Below are 21,733 nucleotides of genomic sequence, written 5' to 3'. Positions count from 1 at the left end.
TTTTTTTTAATCTAAATATAGTGTACATTAAACGTTTGATCATCATTATGCATAAGGGTGATACCTAGTCGACGTTTCTTTTATCATGTATTGGATAAAGCTCTACTGCTTTGGAATGTTTCCAGTTGAGTTTTTTATGGTTTACATTCACTAAAACAGTAGCTACATTCAGTTTTTAATTATTTCATTTAAACTAGAGTGTGGCCATCTTTATTTATTTTTTATTTTGCATCTCTTGAGTCTTTGACTACAAATATTATACATCTTAGCAAACAGAAATGTCATAAAATTACTGAAAATTGTAATAAAAATTATACTGGATCCATATTTTTTCTGTAATTCCTATATATCAGTGTGCTTTTAACCTTTCACGTCGATCAAATGAAGCATTCCTATCCGTAAAATATTTCTCTCTCATTTTCATTGTTGTAATCTATCTTAGTACATCTCATAATCTCAACTTAATAGTTAATGAAGATTAATGAAAAAAATTTCTTTAGATAATACTTTTTGCAATTCCTTTCAGTATTGGAAATTTTCAATTCCTTTTTTTGTTTTCTTTAACATTACTAATTTTGTAAATTTGGATCTGGGATAAATATTTATTCTGATTGGAACATAATACATTTAATAGATTACATTAATGTAAATTTTATACACGCACGCAGGCGCGCGTGTAAAAACAATAAGATGAATATAGATGTGTTTAAAAACCGCATATCATTATTTCATGGGAAAAATAATTAAACTAAATCAATCAAATTCATTCATTTTCTGCGTAATTTACTTTGTTGATTCTGTTTTAGAAATATAGATATTTAGTTAACCTTCTTCAATAATTTTAAGGTACTTAATTTTGTAGCTCACAAAATTCATAAACATCTGTTATTTTGCAATCCTTTCAAAGGAATCTGTTATTAGCACTGCTTATCTATTTTTGGTGAGATTAATTTTAAATAGTAAATAGATTGTATGATCGATCTTAAATTATTTTTTTCTTATAAATAATTTACTTTTATAAAGATGTTCGTAGCTGTTATGTATATTTGGAGTTAGTAAATTAGTTACATAGTAACTAATAATCTTCTCCATTGCTGCAGTGAGTGGTGCAGTGATCTCTGTTGCAGCTCCACTTGGTACACTGGAATTGCAGAAAATACAAAACGTTCGCTGAGGCTGCCCAGCACCCAGATGGTCTTGCTGTTCTTGGAGTTTTCTTCGAGGTAATATTAAAGAGAACTACAGAGTGATCAGTTTAAAAGTACACCGTTATTTAATAAAATTAATTTTATTCGTATTTGTTACATTTAGGTTGACTTTATACCAACTCATCTACAGTAATTGCTGAAAGCGGTTACCATTTTGCTCCAGACACTTAATCATACATTTAAACATTGACCTAGATACGTTTCTTAACATCCCAGGCATATTGTAGCAGTAATGTTCATCTTAAGTTCTTCTAGGATATGAGGATTGTTCTGATAAACCTTTTCTTTTAGAAAACCCCATAGAAAGAAATTGAAACTGAAGAGATCTGGGGATCGTGGTGGCCACAGACCTCTAGAAATCAGCCTATCCCCAAAAAACTCATCGTTAACTCTGTTGCAGAGTGAGCAGTGTGACTGGTGACAATATCCTACTGTAACCTACAGTACCTCCTCTTCTAATAGCACGATAAACTGCATAACAATCTCTTGGTAGCATTCAAAATTTATAGCTTGATCAAAAAATATTGGTCCTACTACACTTGATACAGCGGACTACACACCTTATTTTTTCATATGAAGAGGTGACTACAAAAATATGCAGATTATCTGCATGCCACACACGATAGTTTTGGCGGTTTATGTATCCATTAAGGTGAAACCAAGCCAAAGTGTATCTATAATTGATAGGTTACCATGGTTAAAGTTTTTGAACCACTGGTAATCAGCTTCATGGAGTTCATGAAAAACTTTAATACGATTTGGGTAAAACTTAAAAAATTTTCTGACCGCTGTATGAGCTTAACTGTACAAAATATTCATTTCTTTTCTTAACTTCCTAAGAGATTTGTATGGGGATGCAACATTTTCTCCTTAATTGTATTCATCACCTCTTCCTGATTCATGTTTTGTCACAAACAGAACCCATATCGTGTATTTTTTTTTACCAGTTTCTCAATAGATTTTTTTGTTGGTGCCAACTTGTTGAATTTTTCAGTAAATTCATTCACGTATTGAATGTAAGAATGCATGGTGAAATACCGTTCGACAATGAAAACTCTTTCTTTTATTGATAAACTCATATTGACACATAACTGTTCAAAGAACTAACCGTGTACCGATAGATGTAACCAGCTACTGAGTCAGTTACAATCCAGTCTAACAGTTTTTCCGTCACATACCAATTGTAATACACTAAATTTCCCTCATTCAAATGAATTATTCCCACTATTACAAATTTTGATATAAACATTCACAAAGAAAGTGTGGTGTACTTTGAAATTGATCACCCAGTCATAAAAGTTATTTTAATATTTTTAATGTTGGAAAAAGTAAACATCTACACAATTTTCTCTACATCAAGTAACAATTAAGTTGTTTTCATTATCTGGGTAAAATTCATCAAGGTTGTAAAATATGTATGTACACCTAAAAAAAACATGATTGTTGTATGATTTTTACATTTTACACATTACATGAACAAATATTATCTGATACGTAACAATGTCAGCTGCTAAATTAATAATTTAATTGTTTAAACACTCTATTTTTCAAGTAAAACATCCAATCAAAATATCAACTGTTCTAAAGTTGGGTCTTCTGCAGATCTTATGTCACTATGTGAGACAGACTAAATGCCATGTGTATGGTCTTTCTAAGCTGTACTTATTTATTTATGAGAATATATGTTTTGTAATGTCAGAAATCGGTGTAAACTCAAAAATCTAAAAATAATAAGTCTGCCTCAACTTTTCTATGAATTGAGTTACACGTTAATTTATTATTTTCTTTTTTTTTTAGAATTATATGACTTACAACTAAAGAGGATAATCAGTCACCTTCTTATTGCCTTTTAAGGCAATACCCTTTATGGGTAATTAAAATTATCCAAAAGATTTGTGCTATTTGGTAGATCAGTCCTGAGGGAATACTATCAATAATATATAGTGACCAAAAAAATTTAATCCCATTTGCCCTCTGTAGATCTCACTACAGTCTGGCAGTTAAGTTTTTGTGCACCATATAAATACATTTATAGAATAATTAGATAGTATGTATGAATAATGTGTATTATTTTTTATTTGTGGTTCTATTTGTAAAGTTTTAGCCAATTTTTTTCACTGTAGTCATTAATGAATATAACAAATCTTTTGTTTAACTAACGGATTGTAACTCTTCACAAACAAAGAATATATAAAAGTAAAATCACTCTACTGAGTATCCACTTTTACAATCGGTTGATTGAAAAAAATCACATATGAATAAATATAAACTACATGAAAAATCTTAATCATAATAAAAAAGGATGTAAACATTGCACATTTGAGCAACTTAAAATATACAACACATAAATACAACTTTGTAAATGAACAAACTCAGATTAAATCTCCTACACTCTTTACACATAAACAAAAAAGATTTTCAAAAATCCATTCAAATATCAGTGTCACATCCAGTGACACAATAACACTCGGTCTTTTCAATAGTTGTTTTTGAAGAAGCTTAGAGCAAAAGCTAATCGGAAAGAGGTAAAAGTTTTTATAACTTTTACCTTAAAATGAATAATTTATAAAAAAACATTTAAATAGTTGAATAGTAAATAATAATAGTTGAATGATTAAAAATTTTTCACAGAAGTTTTTGTTAAACGCGTAAGTTACTTATACATCTACATTATTCTTCACTGAGAAGTCTGAAAACTTTAATCAAAAAATGTTGATTCCAGGATACTAAATCAGATTATAATTTTAATACCAGCTAAGTTTCAAAGGACTGTACAGCCAACCACCTTTGAAGTGATTGTAGTTGCTAGTTGTCAAGAGTGGTCTATTGGAGAACTGTTGGAAAATCACCCACTTGAACTAAGTAAAATATTATTCTAAATCTTTATCCTAAAGATAAGAACCATGCACTTACTGTCTTTCAGATGAACAACAATCTTCATAAGTTTTTGTTTCTGATTGACCTCCAAAACTTCTGCAGTTCACCATAAACTTATAACTTTGTTATATTCTCATATACCATGACTTCTGCAATAAAATTGCCTTACAGTCCCAAAAAAGCAGCCATAATTTTCCTATTTTAAAAATAGTTGCTTGAGTTGTGTACTGTATTCATGCACCCCTCTTTAAATTTCTAGTACCATTCTTTCTCAACAGTTTCTCTTATTCATTATTGCAGTAAACACAGTCTGGTAATTAGTATCTCAGTGCCACTGTATCATTTTGCCAGCAAAAAATCAAATCTACCTTGCATCTCTCATTTATCAGAAGTGCTAAAAACAAGAATTTTTTTTTTTTGTACAGTAAATTATCAAAATTGATCAGACTTTTAAATGTTTTTTTAAAAAAGATTTGTTTTTGCCAAATTACATATTCCAACTTACAAACCATCTCATTTGCTAGTTATTTTTATGTATTTATTATTTTTATTTATATTTAATGTTCGTGAGATTTATATTCTTTTAGGTTGGGGAAGATAAGCATGATGAAGTGGAAAAAATTGTTTCATTAATTCAACATATTGTCTACAGAGGTGAAGAAAAAGAAATAACAAAGAATATTGATCCTACTAACCTGCTTCCTAGTAAGTATACATTTAAAGTGTAAAAACATTAAAGTTACAACTTTCTAAGTATAAGTTATAAACTACATATAAAACTTAAAAGATAAATATCATTAAATTACTTTTATTGAAAAAATTCTCTTACACATTGGGATATTTTGTTTTTTTTCTCTTTTTATTATATTATTAAAGTTTATGAACTGGTAATCAGCATGAACAATGTTGCATTTTCTGTAAAGTCATTAATTAATAATTAGGGTATGAACAATTTAATGTCGCACCTACATGTCGAGTATATACACAAGGATCATTCAATATATTAACTGTTAGATGTCTATGGGTTTACTACTAAGTACGTCCAAATTTACATTAAAAATATTTACATTATTTTTCATTGTAATCTCCCTCTTTCACTATGCATTCATCTCATCTTTCTGCAAACCTTTGTATTCTACCAGCAAAGAATTCTTTTGGTTGGCTTTAAAACCACACTTGAACCACTGTTTTCACTCTTGAAAACAGATAATTTTCAAAAAATTATCTTGAAATTTGTCTTCCACATAAACTAATTTTTTACAAACCAAAAAGATGGTAGCCCAATTGCGTCAAATTAAGACTATGCGCTGATTGTGGTAAGACTTCCCACCCTAATTTAGTGATCATATCTTGTGTTTGTTGGATGACATGAAGACAAGCATTCTCATCTTGAAGACTCACCCAACAGTCTCACTTTTCTCAACATTCCATATCATTTAGTGTTATTATCAGGTTTCAACTCTTTACCTGCAACTCCAAAGCATTGGCACTGTAGATAGTATGTTGACCTTCAAAATAATGGCAAAGAATAGGATCTTTCATGTCACAAAAGACAGTAAGTAACATTTTACCAACAGAAGGCTGTTTTTTGAATTTCTTGTCACTGAAATAAATGGTGTGTTTCCATTCTTTGCTTAGTTGTTTTGATTTTGGTTCATAATTGGGGGGGGGGGGGGGTATGGTATTCACGCCTATGATTATGTCCTCATTATCAAATCAAGATTTCAGTTATGTACAGATCTGTAGTCTTAATGTGCTTATGTGTAATTTCTAGTATTTCTATCAGCATTTTTAGTACCCAGAAAGCATATTTCTTAACAAATTGTAATCCATTATGGATGATCTTGTGCGTTGTACCAACATTAATGCTCATATTTCTGCATTGAAATATTCTCCATGGAATATTTCTTCCATGGTAACTTGGGAACCAGTTAAGAACCACTTGCTTACTTTCGTTTTTAAAAATTTCTGTTGATAATAGAGGCCAATTCTGGAACATGCTTCATCAACAAAACTTTTTTAACCACCATTAAATTTGTTTATTTATGCATAAAAACTTACCTTATTCATTTAATTAACACTTTTTAGGTTTTCATTAGGAAAGAATATTGGCAGGTTAAACAGCTTTACATAAAATACAAATAACCGTGCTTCTGTATTATTGAAAAACCATTTTATAATGTAAAATGGAATATAATGTTAAATTAAAATATATGTCTATAAATAAATTGTAATATTGACAAAGAGAAGTTAATTTTTACAAGAAACAGATTGTTATAATAACAGAAGAAAATAAGGGAATGCAACCCTCAATATAGAAAGGAGCAAAACAAGTATTTACCTTACAGAAATCTAAAATACTGAGATTTATTGATGATATTTAAGCTGAAACATGAAAGTAATTAGAAGTAATGAATAGATAAAAAATAGTTAAAAATATACTAAAACAAAGGTAATGAAAAATTACAGAAAAAAGGATTGTAATCTTAAGACATTTAACATTTTGAACAATTCACTTTTCAATTAATGGTACCTGTTCATTTAGCCTTTCGGAGATAATAATCAGCACATTGATTAAGTGGAATTTCTGGTATCATTGTTCTTATGACATCCAGAAACAACAGATTTTTTGGTAGCACACTTATTAATGATTCTGTCATAAAAATGCTATATGGCATTAACAACAATGTTACTTCTCTGTTATTGAAAGAGGCAATCAAAAAACTGATCATTTTTCAAAATAAACTTTGGAAACGCAGATTTCCTTAATTTAGAAGAGGTTAATGTATAATTTTAATTATTCTATTGTGTTATCATATGTTTTTCATGCTGTTCAGGAACAATTTTGGGTTAGGTTAATTTAAACATATCTATCTAATCCTGTTTGTTTCAATCAACAAGAATTTTGATTCATCTGTTTCAAATAATTCAACTTTAGATAAATTAGAACTTAACAGAAAATGAAAATCGACTTATGACTACATCAGTCGGTCATAGTCATAGAGTTAAGTCATAAGTATAAGAAAAAAGTGTAATGGTTTGTGTATAATGAAGTCGTTAAATGGAATGAATTATTAAGTGCAGCAGTTAATACATCAAATCTTACCAATACTTATGTATGAAATGAAATGAGTATTTAATTAATCTTCTAATTATCTTATAGTTAATATTCTAATTAGAGTAATTAATTGTACTTAATATTGTATCTACAAAATTACATTAAAACTAAAATTTTTAAGTTAGAGATTGTTCACATCTAGATTGTAGCAGTCTGATGTAAATTTTAATATGTTACAGAACGAACTCATTACTGGACATATTTAGGATCTTTGACTACACCACCTTGCACTGAAAGTGTTACCTGGATAATTTTTAAAGAACCTATCAAAGTTTCTGAAGAACAGGTAAAACTATTTTATTATATAACTACTAATTTTTTAATAAATAAATTTAGTATTGCTTAAAGATATTTGTGTCTGTCAGTGGAAAAACAAAAATCGCTTATTCATCCCACCGATTGGGTTTTTTCTTTGTCTTATAAAATAAGTCTTACTACATAATATTAGAAATAAGTTTTTATGGTAAATATTACAAGTCATTCCATGTTAACTTCAGTTAATATCATGAAATTTAATTGCAATAACTGAAAGTCAGAGAACTTTCATGGAGCAATTCTTTTTCTATTTCTATTTATTTTTTTAAGAGAATTGTTTATTTAAATTTATAATTATATCAGAAAAAATTTATTATGTAAAATATTATACCACTGACTTCTGTGGTGGAGTGATAACGTTTCTACTTTTCATCCTGAAGTTCTGGGCTCGAATCACTGTCAGGTTTAACATTGTTCATGAGCTTCAAAATTCATCTATCATAAAGTTACTGTAATTACTTGCAAAATAAAAAATAAATACATAAACAGTAACAAAAATTATATCTTAAAAAAGTAAAGGTTTAAAAATTTAAAAGGAACAAGTAATGAGAAAAAATGAAAAAGTATCAAAAAAATATGTAAAACAATAATTATTATAAATGTTGGTTCAATAACACTGGGGAACAAAAAAGAATTTTTTTTGTCTAGAAAGAAAAATATGTGATTCTGATAGTATTTTTTCTCCTGAATTCAAATATGATATCGGTTCCCTATCACACAAGATTTCCAAGAGACAAGAATTTATGATTTCAAACATTTTAAGACTTTCTGTATCCTTACTACTACACGATATTCAAATATTTGACTCATCTAGAAAGTAAGAAATGATGATTTTCTGCTATATTTCACCTGTGGAGCATCCCTCTTGATTGTCTAACAATAATCGGCCAGCATATTAGGATTCCATTTGCCTTGATACCTCTTTTCCATAGTTGAAATCTCCTGATGAAAGTGTTCCCCATGCTCCCCATCGCTCACTGTGCCAAGATTTTCTGGGAAGAAATCTAGGTACGAGTCAAGGAAGTGTAGTTTTAAGGACATATTATAACCCAAATCTTTATAAGATCGTTGACAATGTCATGGTAATTTTCTGTCTTTCGATTTTTCAAAAAAACTCTTAACATTTTTTAATGCTTGCCAAGCTGCTTTCTCCAGTGGATTCAGTAGTTCCTCAAAGTTTTCATCATGCATTAGTGATTGTATTTGTGGACCTATAAATATTCCTTCTCTGATTTTTGCATCAGTAATTTTAGGAAACGTATGTTTTAAGTTATGAAACCAAGAATATTATTGACCATGGCCTTCACAAAATTCTTCATTAATCTTAGTTTGATTTGTAACGGAGGTAGATACACATTTTTAAGATTACACAAATGACATAATGGGTCATGTTTCACATTTTTCTGTTCAGGAATGAGTGATTTGCGTTTAGGCCATTCTTTTCTAATGAAATGTTTTTTTCTGTCCCTACTATCTCATTCACACATAAAACATTACTTTTTGTAACCAAGCTGCAGACAAGTGCAGTTAACTTAAATCACCACAAATTTTCCATTCATAACACTGCATATTGAAGCTTTTCCAGTATCAATTTAAAGTTTTCTTAGGTTTGTTTCATGGTAGCAGAATGAACCACAGGTACTGATGGCAATTTATTGTCATTATACAGAAGCACAGCTTTTAAACTAACTTTAGAGGAATCAATGATCAAGTGCCATTCTGTTGGATTATGTTCATTACAAAGTGTCTCCGTAAGAGAAGAAATACAATTACAAAACACTAGCCATTTTCTTCAGAAAAATAATCTTTAAATTCAGAATGATGATTACGATAAGTAAATATCTTTGTATCCTTTTAAAGAAGATTCCATCCTTTTAGTCAGGAAGCCATTTCAGACTGTTTTTTGGATAACTTTAAATATTGTATGATATCGTTAAGATTTTCTTGAGTTGGTAAGTGAGGCTCAGATCAATTGCTTTGTTAAAAGTTATATCACCAGAATCTGTTTCTTTCTTTTACTTACTTCCACCAGACTCTTAAGCTCACCAACTAATTTCACGTGTTATGGAGGCTTCGGTATGGGCAATTCTTCGCAGTGTTGAACTGGTCTCATTGCAGATTGCAAGTTAGGGTACACCACTGTGTGTTCTGATTTTGACATAATCCCTTTAATGTTTGTTAAGCAGAAATAACAGTCAGAAGAGTGATCTTTGGATTCCTTCCAAATCATAGGGATAGCAAATTGTATGTAGTGTGTGCCATTGTTCCATGCAGTGAGAAGCCTAGAACACTATAAACAAACAGATACATGTCCCATGCCCTAGTTTGCTCCTGACTTTACACCCAAAATAAAGTTCATCACACTTTTTTTCTAATGGAGTAAGGTTTAACCTTTGGGATTAGAACCTCACTTCACAACATACATAACAGTTCATTTTAACAAACTCTAGGCATTTTGTAACTAACGACTAATTAAAAGAAATAAAGTTGTAAATATGTAATGCACAATAATCCAGACACACAAAGCACACACAATGATGAGTTTATTGGTTCACTACTATCACAACTGGCATCGTTCTGATGAATGTGTGCTGCACTAGATCACATTACCTCTAGGTAGTGGTTCTAGGTAAAGAAGAGGTATGTCTGTGCATCGGTATTCATTTTCTTATTTTTCTGGCAGTTTTTTTTGGGAGTGTTTTGTTTGCCCTACCTGTAATCAAAATGTTTTATGTCATTGGCTGATGGCAGCTGGTGATTTATTTATTAGAATTTATTTAGGATTACAAGAGGAGAAAAATGGTTTAATAATAGCCATGTGAAAATTGTAAAGTGCAAAAAATTCTGTCATCTGGTACAACTCCACGATATAAGATAAGCTTCTAACTCTAACCTCCACTCTAAGCAGGGTCTATGAGAGCTACTGGCCCCCCAGTATCATGTGTCCCTAAGGATGTGTGATAACACTAAATGAGGGGCACGAGAATATTGAAAAATATTATTAAATATTAAAGAATATTATTAAAAAAATTTATATGTGTGATAACACTAAATGAGGGGCACGAGCATATTGAAAAATATTATTAAATATTAAAGAATTTTATTAAAAAAATTATTAACTTACTGAAAGGAAAGCAAAACAAAATACAATCTGACATAATAAATAATAAAATATACATTTACACTGATATAATACACTTATAAATAGAATTGTATTAGTACTGCACAATGTATTTAATACTCAATTAAAAACAAGTTTAATAATTATTGGTGACTCCCTTGGGCCTGTCTTGCAGAGAAATGTTTTTCAGAGGAAGGTTTAATATTAGAAATTGACACTCTTTTTTAATAAATAAATAGAGTTTTATGTAAATAAATAGAGTTCTTTTTCTATATTTAACTGAGATCTATGTTTTGTCTTCAAAGCAGCCACCGTAGAAAATCCGGTTGTCAACATCCTACCTTTAAAGGTAGGATGACAATATGGACAATAAACATGGACGACAATATGGATAATACCTATTACCTGGTAATAGTATACAAAATACTCTTATTTTCAGTGTAGAAAACTCATCATTCACCCATGCCTAAAATTCAATGAATGATTTATTACTAAATTTCTTTTGATTTCATCACCCGCCCGTGAAATACTTCATGGCAAAATCTTCATATACATGAAGATTTCTTCTTCAGCAGTTAAAAGCCCTTCAGGAGTATTTCGAAACAGATCCCTAACCCACTCATAACTTGCTACCAAGTTGACATCAACAAGAGAATGCTTTTTAAAATTTGTCACCATAGCTAAATGATTTTCAATGATTACAAAAACAACTTTCACTTGTTGTTCTTCAGCCTTGCAAGTTTTAACACATTCATACACATTTGCAAACATTTCTAGTTTTTGCTTTAAATTTCTGTTCCACAATTCCATTTTTCTACAAAAAGCATTAACTTTATCACTCGTATCCAACATATGTGTATTTGCTCCTTGGAGTTGAAGATATTTAAGGTTGAAGGTATTTAGTTTCTCAAATAAGTCGACCAAGTAGCTCAATTTCATCACAAATAAACTATCTCAAAACTTCTCGGCTTCTGGTCGGTTTTCCTCTTCTAGAAAAATGGCATTTTCATCTCTTTAATTCATAAACATGTTGCAAAAATTTCCCACATAATAACCATCTTGCCTCACCATAAAATTGTAATTCTGAATGTACTGCACCCATATCTTTTCTTGCACAAAGTGCAGAAAAGATTCTTGATTTTAAGGGTCTAATTTTTATGTAATTTACTGTGGTGGTTACAACCATTGTTAGCACAATATTCAGATCAGGGCTCATTTCTTTGGAAGCCAGAGCTTCTGTGTGAAGCTCTGGCTGGAATTTTCCAGCCATTGAACAAGCATCATTGGTGCATAGTCCGACTCAATTTTTCCACTCTGTTTTCCTGGTTTATAAAATCATTTAAGGTAGTAAATAATGCGAGTGCTGTTGCTTTGAGTTCTATTGGTTTGCAGAAAAGTAATTCTTCTACTGCTGACATACAGTCACAAAATCAAACATGGGCAATGAAATGACCATCTTTATTGCTATCAGTTGCCTCATCAAGCTGAGTTAAAAACAATTTGTCATACAACTTCCCAAAAAGCTGATGCTGTACATCTTCAACTATATCACCAATTTCACTGGAAGCGGTATCATTTGATGAGTGATGGACTGCAATTATTGCCAAAATTATCTCCAAACATAGTTTCTACAATCTCAGTTTCAGCTGGCAAAATAAGCTCTTCACCAATGATGTGAGGTTTTTTTACATCTGGCTATCTAAGAGGCTAGTAAAGCTTTTTCACTTTAATTTTTTTTTTTAAATGATGTCTGCTTTTCATATGATTTTAATTTTAGTTTGAAGAATTCTCATGGTATGTTAACTTACTCACTATGAAGCATCTCCAAATGTCATTTTAAGTTGATATTAGGTTTCATGCTGACTGCTAACAAAATCTTTGAGCAAATGACACACAGGAGCCTTTCTTCTTCATTTACTTCAGTACTGGCAAACCCAAAATTTTAAGTATTCTTGTGAATATTTTCTTGATTTTATTTTTGGTACCACGCTCGTCTGTGCACTTGTTGATGCTTCACTATCATCAAATGCTTGCTTATGCCCACTTAAAAATTCATCCATGATTCTGCATAAATCTACTTTTTTTGTGAATATTTAATACCATGAATTACAATTCAACATGCAAATTACAACAAACACATTCATGATAGATTCGATAACGATAGAAGGATTGACGCTGGAATTGAACAAGGTCCAGCATAAAAGGCAAGCATTTATACACGTTTGTACAGATGTCATGCAGATGTTCCAGAGTGTTCGAAACAAATTGGAACTTGTGAAGCCGCAAGAATGTCTGATATGGTGGACTTAAGACAGAGAGCAATAGAGAGGCATCGATTCTGGTTTTGTCAATGCAGCAGAACGGTGTTGCCAAGTATCAATAAATTTACTTATTCTTGGTAATTTGTAAGGTTTGTAATTAAGGTCATAGTGTAGCTTTGGCATCAAAATACATTATTATATATATTGTTATTGTATTAGACGGGGTGTGCTATGAAAATTGTGGTGGAAAATTGGGTCACAACACTGAAAGGTTGAGAAACGATGCTATACAATGTAGTAATAGTTTATGTTGTTTATTCAGATATTTAAGATTTATTAATATACTATTACTAAACCTTACAATTTTATTTCTTAATATCATTTTACAGTTCAATTTAAAATAACCAAATAAAAAATTTAACTAGGTTAATTCATTAAAAATATTTGTCAGTAAAAACAAAATCAAAAATCCACAATTATGTTCCAGAGCTATGTTTTGTTATTTGTACATAGTAAATAATTATTAAAGCATAGTAAAATAACATTTTTTATTCTTAAAAGAAGAATTAAAAATATATATTTATACAATAATGCTATGTTTAAACATTACTATGTTTTAATCCATGCAACCATGTAGCTCATGAAAGTATGCAGAAGAAACTGAAAGTCCAAATTATCATATGAAAAAATACCTGTATGTTTCAATTAGAATTAAACTTATTTGTTCTTACAAAAATTTTACGTTTCTAGATTATTGTGTCTCTTCCAATCTATGCAACTGAATAAATTTTCTTCGGCAATAATTTTTCATATTATGTTTCTTCCATGCTAACAGTGTTGCATGTTGCAATAGTGTTGTAGTTAAATCTACTATATTTTAGTTTTAATTTAAAAAAAAAAAAAATCATTTAATATTATTAATCTGAATTGCAGTGGCACCCAACCTTCTAACACTTTCATTCATTGACAGTTTTAATTAATTTTTGTTTCTAATTAAGACTAATACAGATTGATAATAATACGAATACTCTTCCTGAAGTTAGAATTATTTTTTTGTTTTTTAGCATAATAATTTTCTTTGATTTTTAAGTGCATAATTTCTTTTTTCCTCACTAGCACTTTCCTTTTTTCTGGTAAAAGTTAAAATATGTATGATGGCTAGTTCTAAATTACAATGGGATAAGCATCATTTCCTGAAGTTAGTTATGCTGTTAAAAAAATTATTTTGTTGCAGCTAACCTTGTTAAATGTAACGTTTTAAGTAAACATAAAATTGAATTAACAGAGAAATAAATGTAAATTTGTACTTTCTTTAAAGTTTACCTATTAAATTAATAAGTTAAAAGGTATGTAAGACTAACTGTTTTGAGAGTATTTAGAAAAATATATTGCTGCTGTTAAAGTAACAAAGAAACAATTTATTTTACAATTAGTATTTTGTTGAAATAAAATGGTTAGTATATAGTAAATTATATATTATTGTCAATTTCCAACCTTTAGTTACTCTTACCCGTTCCATTATGTGAATGAAAGTTGTTTACAGCATATGTCCTGGTAAGAAATGTTTCACTGTATTAATGAAGAAAATACCTAAAATTAAAATTGCTGTATTTTTATTTTATGAAAAATTAATTTCATACTTCTAAAAAATTTTAATAGGAAGTACCTAATTTTGAATGCGATAATTTCATAATGAACTGGTAAAATAATTAAATACATAACTCATAATTTACATTAAGTTTCTGTTTCTTGTAATTTTATTAAGAACTTACAGTATATTACAGAAAGAAATATATATACTTAAAGAAAAATTCCTGGGTATTGCAATAATTAGAAAAAAACACATTTTTTTTGTAATTTATTGGAATATATGCAATTATCGAACTCATTATCCTATATTAAACAAATCTATAAAATATTTATATTCTTTTTTTTTAAGTATGGACTTTTATTACTCTCGTGGAATTGTCATTACCTTATATGACAAATGACCTTATATGACTTCATCTCCAGTTATTATAACAAAATGATTTTTTAAAAGTAGTAATAGTTTAAAACTGACATTTAAAAGACATAATTTATTTATTTGCTAGGATTATTAAAAAGAAAGGAATGTAATTAATGAAAATAAAAATTCATTGAAAAACGTTTAGTCAACGCTGTTTATATCAATAGCTTATGATAACAGCATAGCCTCTTTGTGTAAACGTTCCAATCACTCTCTTGTTTGAAGAAAGTTTCAGAAAGTGGTTTTATGTCCCAAACTAGCTGTATTTTTAAAGAGTTTATTGCAGTATTGAATAAAATAATGTAATTCTCATATAATTCTACATTTTTGTGCGAACGTATGAATGCTGAATTTTGGTTCACAATATCTGTAGTGTGTATATTTAATCTTATATATTTTAAGATTTTATGAAAATTTATTTGCTGTTGGCAAATAAATATACATTTTATTCTTGTTCAAATTAGTTAACTTTTTTTTATTTAGGCTATCATATAGCTATGATGAAGCTGGATTATTCACTTGTAGTTCTTTATTCAGCAGACTGATCATTACATCAGGAGACATGCATCTGTTTAACACTTTGTATCATGTTTATTTTTCATCCTATAATTATCAATAACAAGCTGCACTTTTAACATCGGCATACAGCAAGCTATGTTGAAAAAACAAGAATTATTAACAAGTTAAATCATAATGAAATGGATGAATCAATTTGTTCAATGCCAACTTCATTAATGGTTAAATGATAAGATAGTTTTGTTCTCTTGTCCTAAAATCTGAATAATATATTTTGTTATCTAATCAATATGTTCTTTTCAAATGTGTGTGATATAAAAAGGTTAATAATTTTTTTGTTATTAGGCAACAAAATAGTTAATTTTATTTCATAAAAAAAACACTAATGAAGTTTAGCTTACATTGTATTAAAAAAAGAAATATACATCACTTATTTTATTCAGTAACTTCAGTAATTATTTTGTTTGATAATAAATACTTTCTTGAAGTATTTATCAAATATTTGATTGCCTTTGACATATTTTCATTACTTTCCCAGAATAATTGATATGTGTTATCTACTATATTATTACATACAAAGGGAAGCAATATTAACAGTTTATTATTTTATAAAAATAGTAATAATCAAGCTGTACAAAGCAATACATTCATAGTTACAAAAGTACAGAAGGCTATTCAAATTCATTTCTCAAATTACAGATTTGTTGAGTAAACAGCTCTTCATTCTCACATCACTTTACTTTACTGAGAATAACTTTTTATTGATTTTTCTCTTAAGTTAAAATGATGTTTCATGACAAACAAATATTTTTTTATATTTTATCTTGATAAAATATAAAATTTTATCTTTAATTTTTTTTTTTATCTTGATAAATTGTTGTAAGGTAATTAATTTCTATTACTTTTTCTGCTAATGTCACTATAGTTTCTATGTTTAGTACTGCTTATCTTTCTTAGCTTCATTCTTTTATCTCTTTTTGACTGTATTTAGTTTATTGTACTGAACAAAACGTTTTTAACATTGGAGTGGTTCTTAAATGTGTCAACATGAGATAAAAGAATGAAGCTAAGAAAGGTAAGCGGTACTAATCATAGAAAGTTTATCCTGACTCTTGAAACATCTACTGCTGATTTATCACTACAAGTGAGCAACAGTGACAATGTGGTGATGAACTAAGGAGAGCTGATTACATTATTGATAGAATAATGAAATAAATTTTAGTAACTTATTTATTATTTAATATTTTATTATTCATTTTATGCAAATGTGTGACACTTTTGTATTATTTGAACTTTTAAATTTCAATTTGTTTTCTGCCAAAAAAAAATTAAAATCTATTTTTGAAACTTTACAGATATCTTTCAAAAGGTTTTATAAATACGCAGTATTTTTATCAAAAATGTTTTTGATAAGTAGTGCATTAATGATAAAGGGTCAAATATATACCTAGAATATTTCTTCTGAAAACAATCAATATTTAGGAAACATTGTTACAAATTTTAGTCACTAATTAAAATTTCAACATATAGTTTTGCACAAAATTTCTTGTAGTTTTAAATAATATAGAAATTATTAAAATGCAAATTTTATACAGGTAAGTAAAGTAAGAATTGGTCTAATAGCTAAAAAAATAACTTTCCTTTTATAAATAACTATATGTTTAAAACAAATGTTTATATCACATAAAGATAATTTTACCGATAAATTAAGCAATTGTAACAGTGACAAGTAACATTTTGCTCTCTTTAATAATTACAACCATTATAAGAAAAATAATTAATATATGTTGTTACTAACTGAAACAGAATCATAGACTGATTTAAAATTCACGATTATAGATAGCAATGCCAGATCATCTCTGCATATGCCACCATCTGGTTAGCGATTCCCACTACATTAATTCTGCCACTGCATTCTTTTTGGAATCTCCTAACAAAATTTTCCTCTATTATACAAAATCTGTGAATCCCACCTCCCTGCTTCAGTCCTGACATATGAGAGCTCTTCAGAAAGTAATGTCAGATTCGTTATTAAAAAAAACACAAATTGGAAAAAAATTTATAGCTAAATCTTTTACCATCCAAATTAAGGCATTTGTCATATTTATAAATATGACATTTGTCATATTTTTGAATACCCTCATCATACAACTCTGCTGCCTGTGAATTAAGTCAAGTAGTAACACCATTTTTCAACTCCTTTAAATTTTCAAAAGCTGCGTTGATTTTATGGAAAGAGGCACGACATTAACGCTGAAACTTATGCGAGATGTTGAACAAATTGAAAAGGGCCATACAAAAAATATTACGCTGTGTGCTGAGTTCAGGCATCATTTTTCTTCATGACAACAACATTCATCCGCATACTGCAGTATGCATTTAACGTCAAATCGACAAGTTTCAAATAGGAGTTGTTTAACCATCCGCCATACAGCCTGATTTTGTTCTCAATGATTATCACCTTCTCTCATAAATAAAAAAAATGTTTAGCAAAGCAGTGTTTTGAAAATGATGAGTTGAAATTGTGTTACTACCTGCTTAATTCATAGGCGGCAAAGTTTTATGATGAGGGTATTCAAAAACTTGTTTATAGAAATGACAAGTGCCTTAATTTGGATGGCAGTTGTGTAGAAAAGTAGCTAAAAAATGCATAAAAAAGATTGTTTTTTTATCAATTGGTGTTTTTTTTAATAATGAATCTGAAGTTACTTTATGAACAACCTTCATAATTAGGAATTCTTAATTTAGTTCTCCATTTACTTTGATGTTGTGTTGTTAGCCATTCCTTCACCAATAACATTGTCTTCCTTCTTATTCCCATTTCCTGCATGATCTTTACCAGACTTTCTCTTTGAACGTTACTATAGGCCTTCAGAAAATCTATGAATAGTTGACATCTTGACTAGAGTTCCAAGTTTTCTTCATGATCTGTCTCGCAGTAAATATCTGATCATTAGTAGACCTTTTGGTATAAATCATTTTTTTTTTAATTTAAGTAAAAAAAATCTTTATTGCTATTGAAATTTTCAACACGATAACTGGAGATGATGATATATTTTTCTGTTATTCCTAAAATATTCATTAAAACAACCAAAAATTTGATTAATATATAAATAAAGGTCTGTATTTAATTAAGAATGTGTTTTATAGATGTTTTATGGAGCTTATAGAGCACAGAATGCATGTTTTCATACGGGTTTATTTAAACATAAAATGTATCTTGCTGTTTAAACCAGTTCTTAATAAAATTAAATAAAACAGAAAATGCTTTAAAACTCAGATGCCTTCTTTCATTAGCCGGAATATATGAATTTCTACAAAAGATTTTTATTTTGCAATCATGAATAATAAAAAAAAAAATTGTTGCAGCTTGCAGTGTTCAGAAGTATGAGGAGCTACAGTCAGCAAGAGATGTGTCCAGTTGATGAACATAATGGCCATGTTTTGCATAACTTCCGACCACCTTTACCACTTGGCAACAGAGAATTACGTGAATGTGGATCTGGATAAAAAATATTAACAGATCTTACTAATCTCAGATTTTAGCATTCATATAAATAGATTGCATTGATATGTTATTAATTTATATTATTTATTAATTTTAATCATTAATACTTACAATTTTGTATTCTTTAAAGCAATATTAGTTGTGTATACATATATATATATATATATATAAAGTATATTATTATTTTTGTTATGATTATTATTAAAGTTTTATATATATATATATACATAGTGTTAGTATATTAATTACTTTGTTAAATTTATTATTTTGTTATGAATGTACTGTTATTTCTATTTTGTATTCGTGTTTAATTCAAGTGTTGTATGACTGAATACTAATGCAGTGTATATTCTGTGGTGTGCAAATAATCACAAATGATTAAGATTTAATAATTAAAAAACTGATATCGTTATAAAACAACATTTATTATTATGTTGAGTAAGGTAACAAAAATCACGGAGTAATTTCTGAATATGCTGGTAATAGATTAATTTTATTACATATTTTTTTCTAAATTTTAACGTTTTACCAGTAAAATCAATTAATTACATTGATCAGTAAAAACCAACTTTAATTTTGATTTATGGTGTTGCCTGGAATTTACATAGGGTAGAGTAGTAGTGTACACATCAGACCTCCATTCTTGTCTGGTATAGACTTAATTATATTACCTGTTTCCATGAAATTCAGTAGCGTAGTGTTAAAGACACTAGTACATAGTGGTTCTGATTTTTCCAAGTTAAATATAGCTTCCTTCTTTAGTTATATAAATTGCTAAACAGTTTTCCTGCTGTTTCTCCAATTGAGGAGCAGATTAAAAAAAAATATTTCTAGCAGCTATATTGTATTATCTTATTGTGTATATTTGTAAGAAACAATCAACAAACAATTATTTGTATTATGCAATAACAAGTGTGAAGCTTATAAAATTACAGCAGTTAGAAAAGAGTTTAAAAAAAAAAAATTGAAAAGTATTTTTTTATTTTTAAGTAAAATTGATATTGTAATAATCATTATGTAGTTTTCAATCAGTAATGAGGTAAAAAATAAAAATAGACTGAAATTATAGACTAACTGTAGCTTTACTTTGTGGGATACTTTTTTTTTAAAAATGTTTTAAAATTACAAAGGAAATTTTTTTATTGCAAAATTTTAATTTTTTTAAGTTACACATGATAGTGTGTGAAAGAAAATTATTGAATTACCATATTTCAGGGCTAATAAATTTTTTTTCATGTGAAAAAAATATTTTTTAATTCAGGTAAGAAATTTTAAGTAGAATTCTACCACGACAGTGAATATTTGCACACAATTTATCCCTTAAATATTAGTAAATTGTATAATGAATATTATATTATAAATTTTAATATTTAATTTTAACTGTAAAAAAATCTATCTGTGATTTAAATTATTCAATTGATAACTTATTGCGTAATAAAAACTGCACCATTTTTTAATACATATAACAACTTGTGTAGTTGTATAATTTTCTTAGAAATTTCAATTTTTTTTTCTTTATTTTAATTTGTTAATGCATAAGTTTGTTCAAATTATATTTTGCGATACACCATAATTAATTTATTTATTAGGAACATCATATAATATTGTTGTAATTAAATACAGTTGCAATGTTGAATCTAAGCTGCATGTAGAGGTATCTAACTCTGTTAAAACTTTAATTAATTTATCTTTGAGTACAAGTATAATATTTAAATTGAGAAGACAATTTACATAAAAATCCCATATTGAGATTGATTTTTGCAAAATTATGTTAGCATATGTTTAGTAAGAATAAACAGTAACTGGTAGACTGTGTATTATCAAGTGCCTTTATGGATACTTGTAGTGATATTTAACTGTGATTGGTGATTGCATCTGTTACCCATCATTCGCCTGTGTAAATCGTAAAAATATAAATCTGCTTTATGTCCCACAGATGGGTGAAAATTGAAAGTGTCTTTTGTGTATCACTGTACTGCTTTATAAAAAAATTGTTGTATTACAAATCCATGAACAAATTAAATATAGTCTTAAGTTGGAAAATTAATCACTTTGTCAAATAAATTATGCTTTTGTTTACATTAAAATATTATAAGTAAATAAACACTCTCCATACAGTAAACTAAATTATAATAATAATAATTATAATTATAATGCCTTCCCTCTATAATTCTTGAAAGCAATACAATTGGACACTCTCATATAAATATTTGATTGAAATATTTATATGCAAAATAATAGTTTAACTTTACATAATAAGTTTAACTTCATACATTCGAACACAAAGCACGCTATTGATTATATTTTTCATGTGAACACTTTTTTTAATTTTTCTTTTACAACTGTAATTTAATACATTGTCAATTACAAGTGCATTACAAAATAAAAATTTGTCTGTTATATTGAAATACATTTAGTGCAATTATTTATTCTTACAAAACTGTCAAATTATATTTATTGTGAAGTATATTCGTAATTTTACACTTCTCTATTGTTACACTTTTATAATTATAAATTATGAAAAGAAAAGGTATAAATAATTTTTATATTTATAAAAGTAGTTAATGTGTATAATAATAGCTGTAAAATATGTCTGGGAACTTGAGTATAGTGATTGAATAAACAATTTCATTTATATTTTGTATACCTAAAACGTTATTAAATTTCTATGAATAATATTTTTTTAAACTTTCTTTTAATGAAAGTTTTATAAGTTAACAAAAATCTCATAAATATATATATATATATATAAATAATGTACATATCTAATACTGAAAATATTTCCTTACAATATGATTCTG

At 28.2% G+C, this 21,733-nt stretch overlaps 1 protein-coding gene across 1 annotated transcript in view; it reads left to right on the top strand.

Moving 5' to 3' along the window:
* The window catches only part of LOC142321410 (carbonic anhydrase 2-like), a 363,624-nt gene extending 344,535 nt beyond the window's left edge, over nucleotides 1-19,089 (top strand). Inside the window, exons 4-7 of the mRNA XM_075359477.1 lie at nucleotides 1,128-1,223; nucleotides 4,673-4,790; nucleotides 7,383-7,489; nucleotides 18,794-19,089. Of these exons, the coding sequence (XP_075215592.1) occupies nucleotides 1,128-1,223; nucleotides 4,673-4,790; nucleotides 7,383-7,489; nucleotides 18,794-18,934 (462 nt within the window). The 3' untranslated portion in view covers nucleotides 18,935-19,089. The remainder of the gene's footprint in view (nucleotides 1-1,127; nucleotides 1,224-4,672; nucleotides 4,791-7,382; nucleotides 7,490-18,793) is intronic.
* Nucleotides 19,090-21,733: the final 2,644 nt, after the last annotated feature.

This window comes from Lycorma delicatula, chromosome 3 (assembly GCF_047948215.1).
Source record: "Lycorma delicatula isolate Av1 chromosome 3, ASM4794821v1, whole genome shotgun sequence".
NCBI classification, from domain to species: Eukaryota; Metazoa; Arthropoda; class Insecta; order Hemiptera; family Fulgoridae; genus Lycorma; species Lycorma delicatula.
This window is presented reverse-complemented; position numbering and strand designations above follow the sequence as displayed.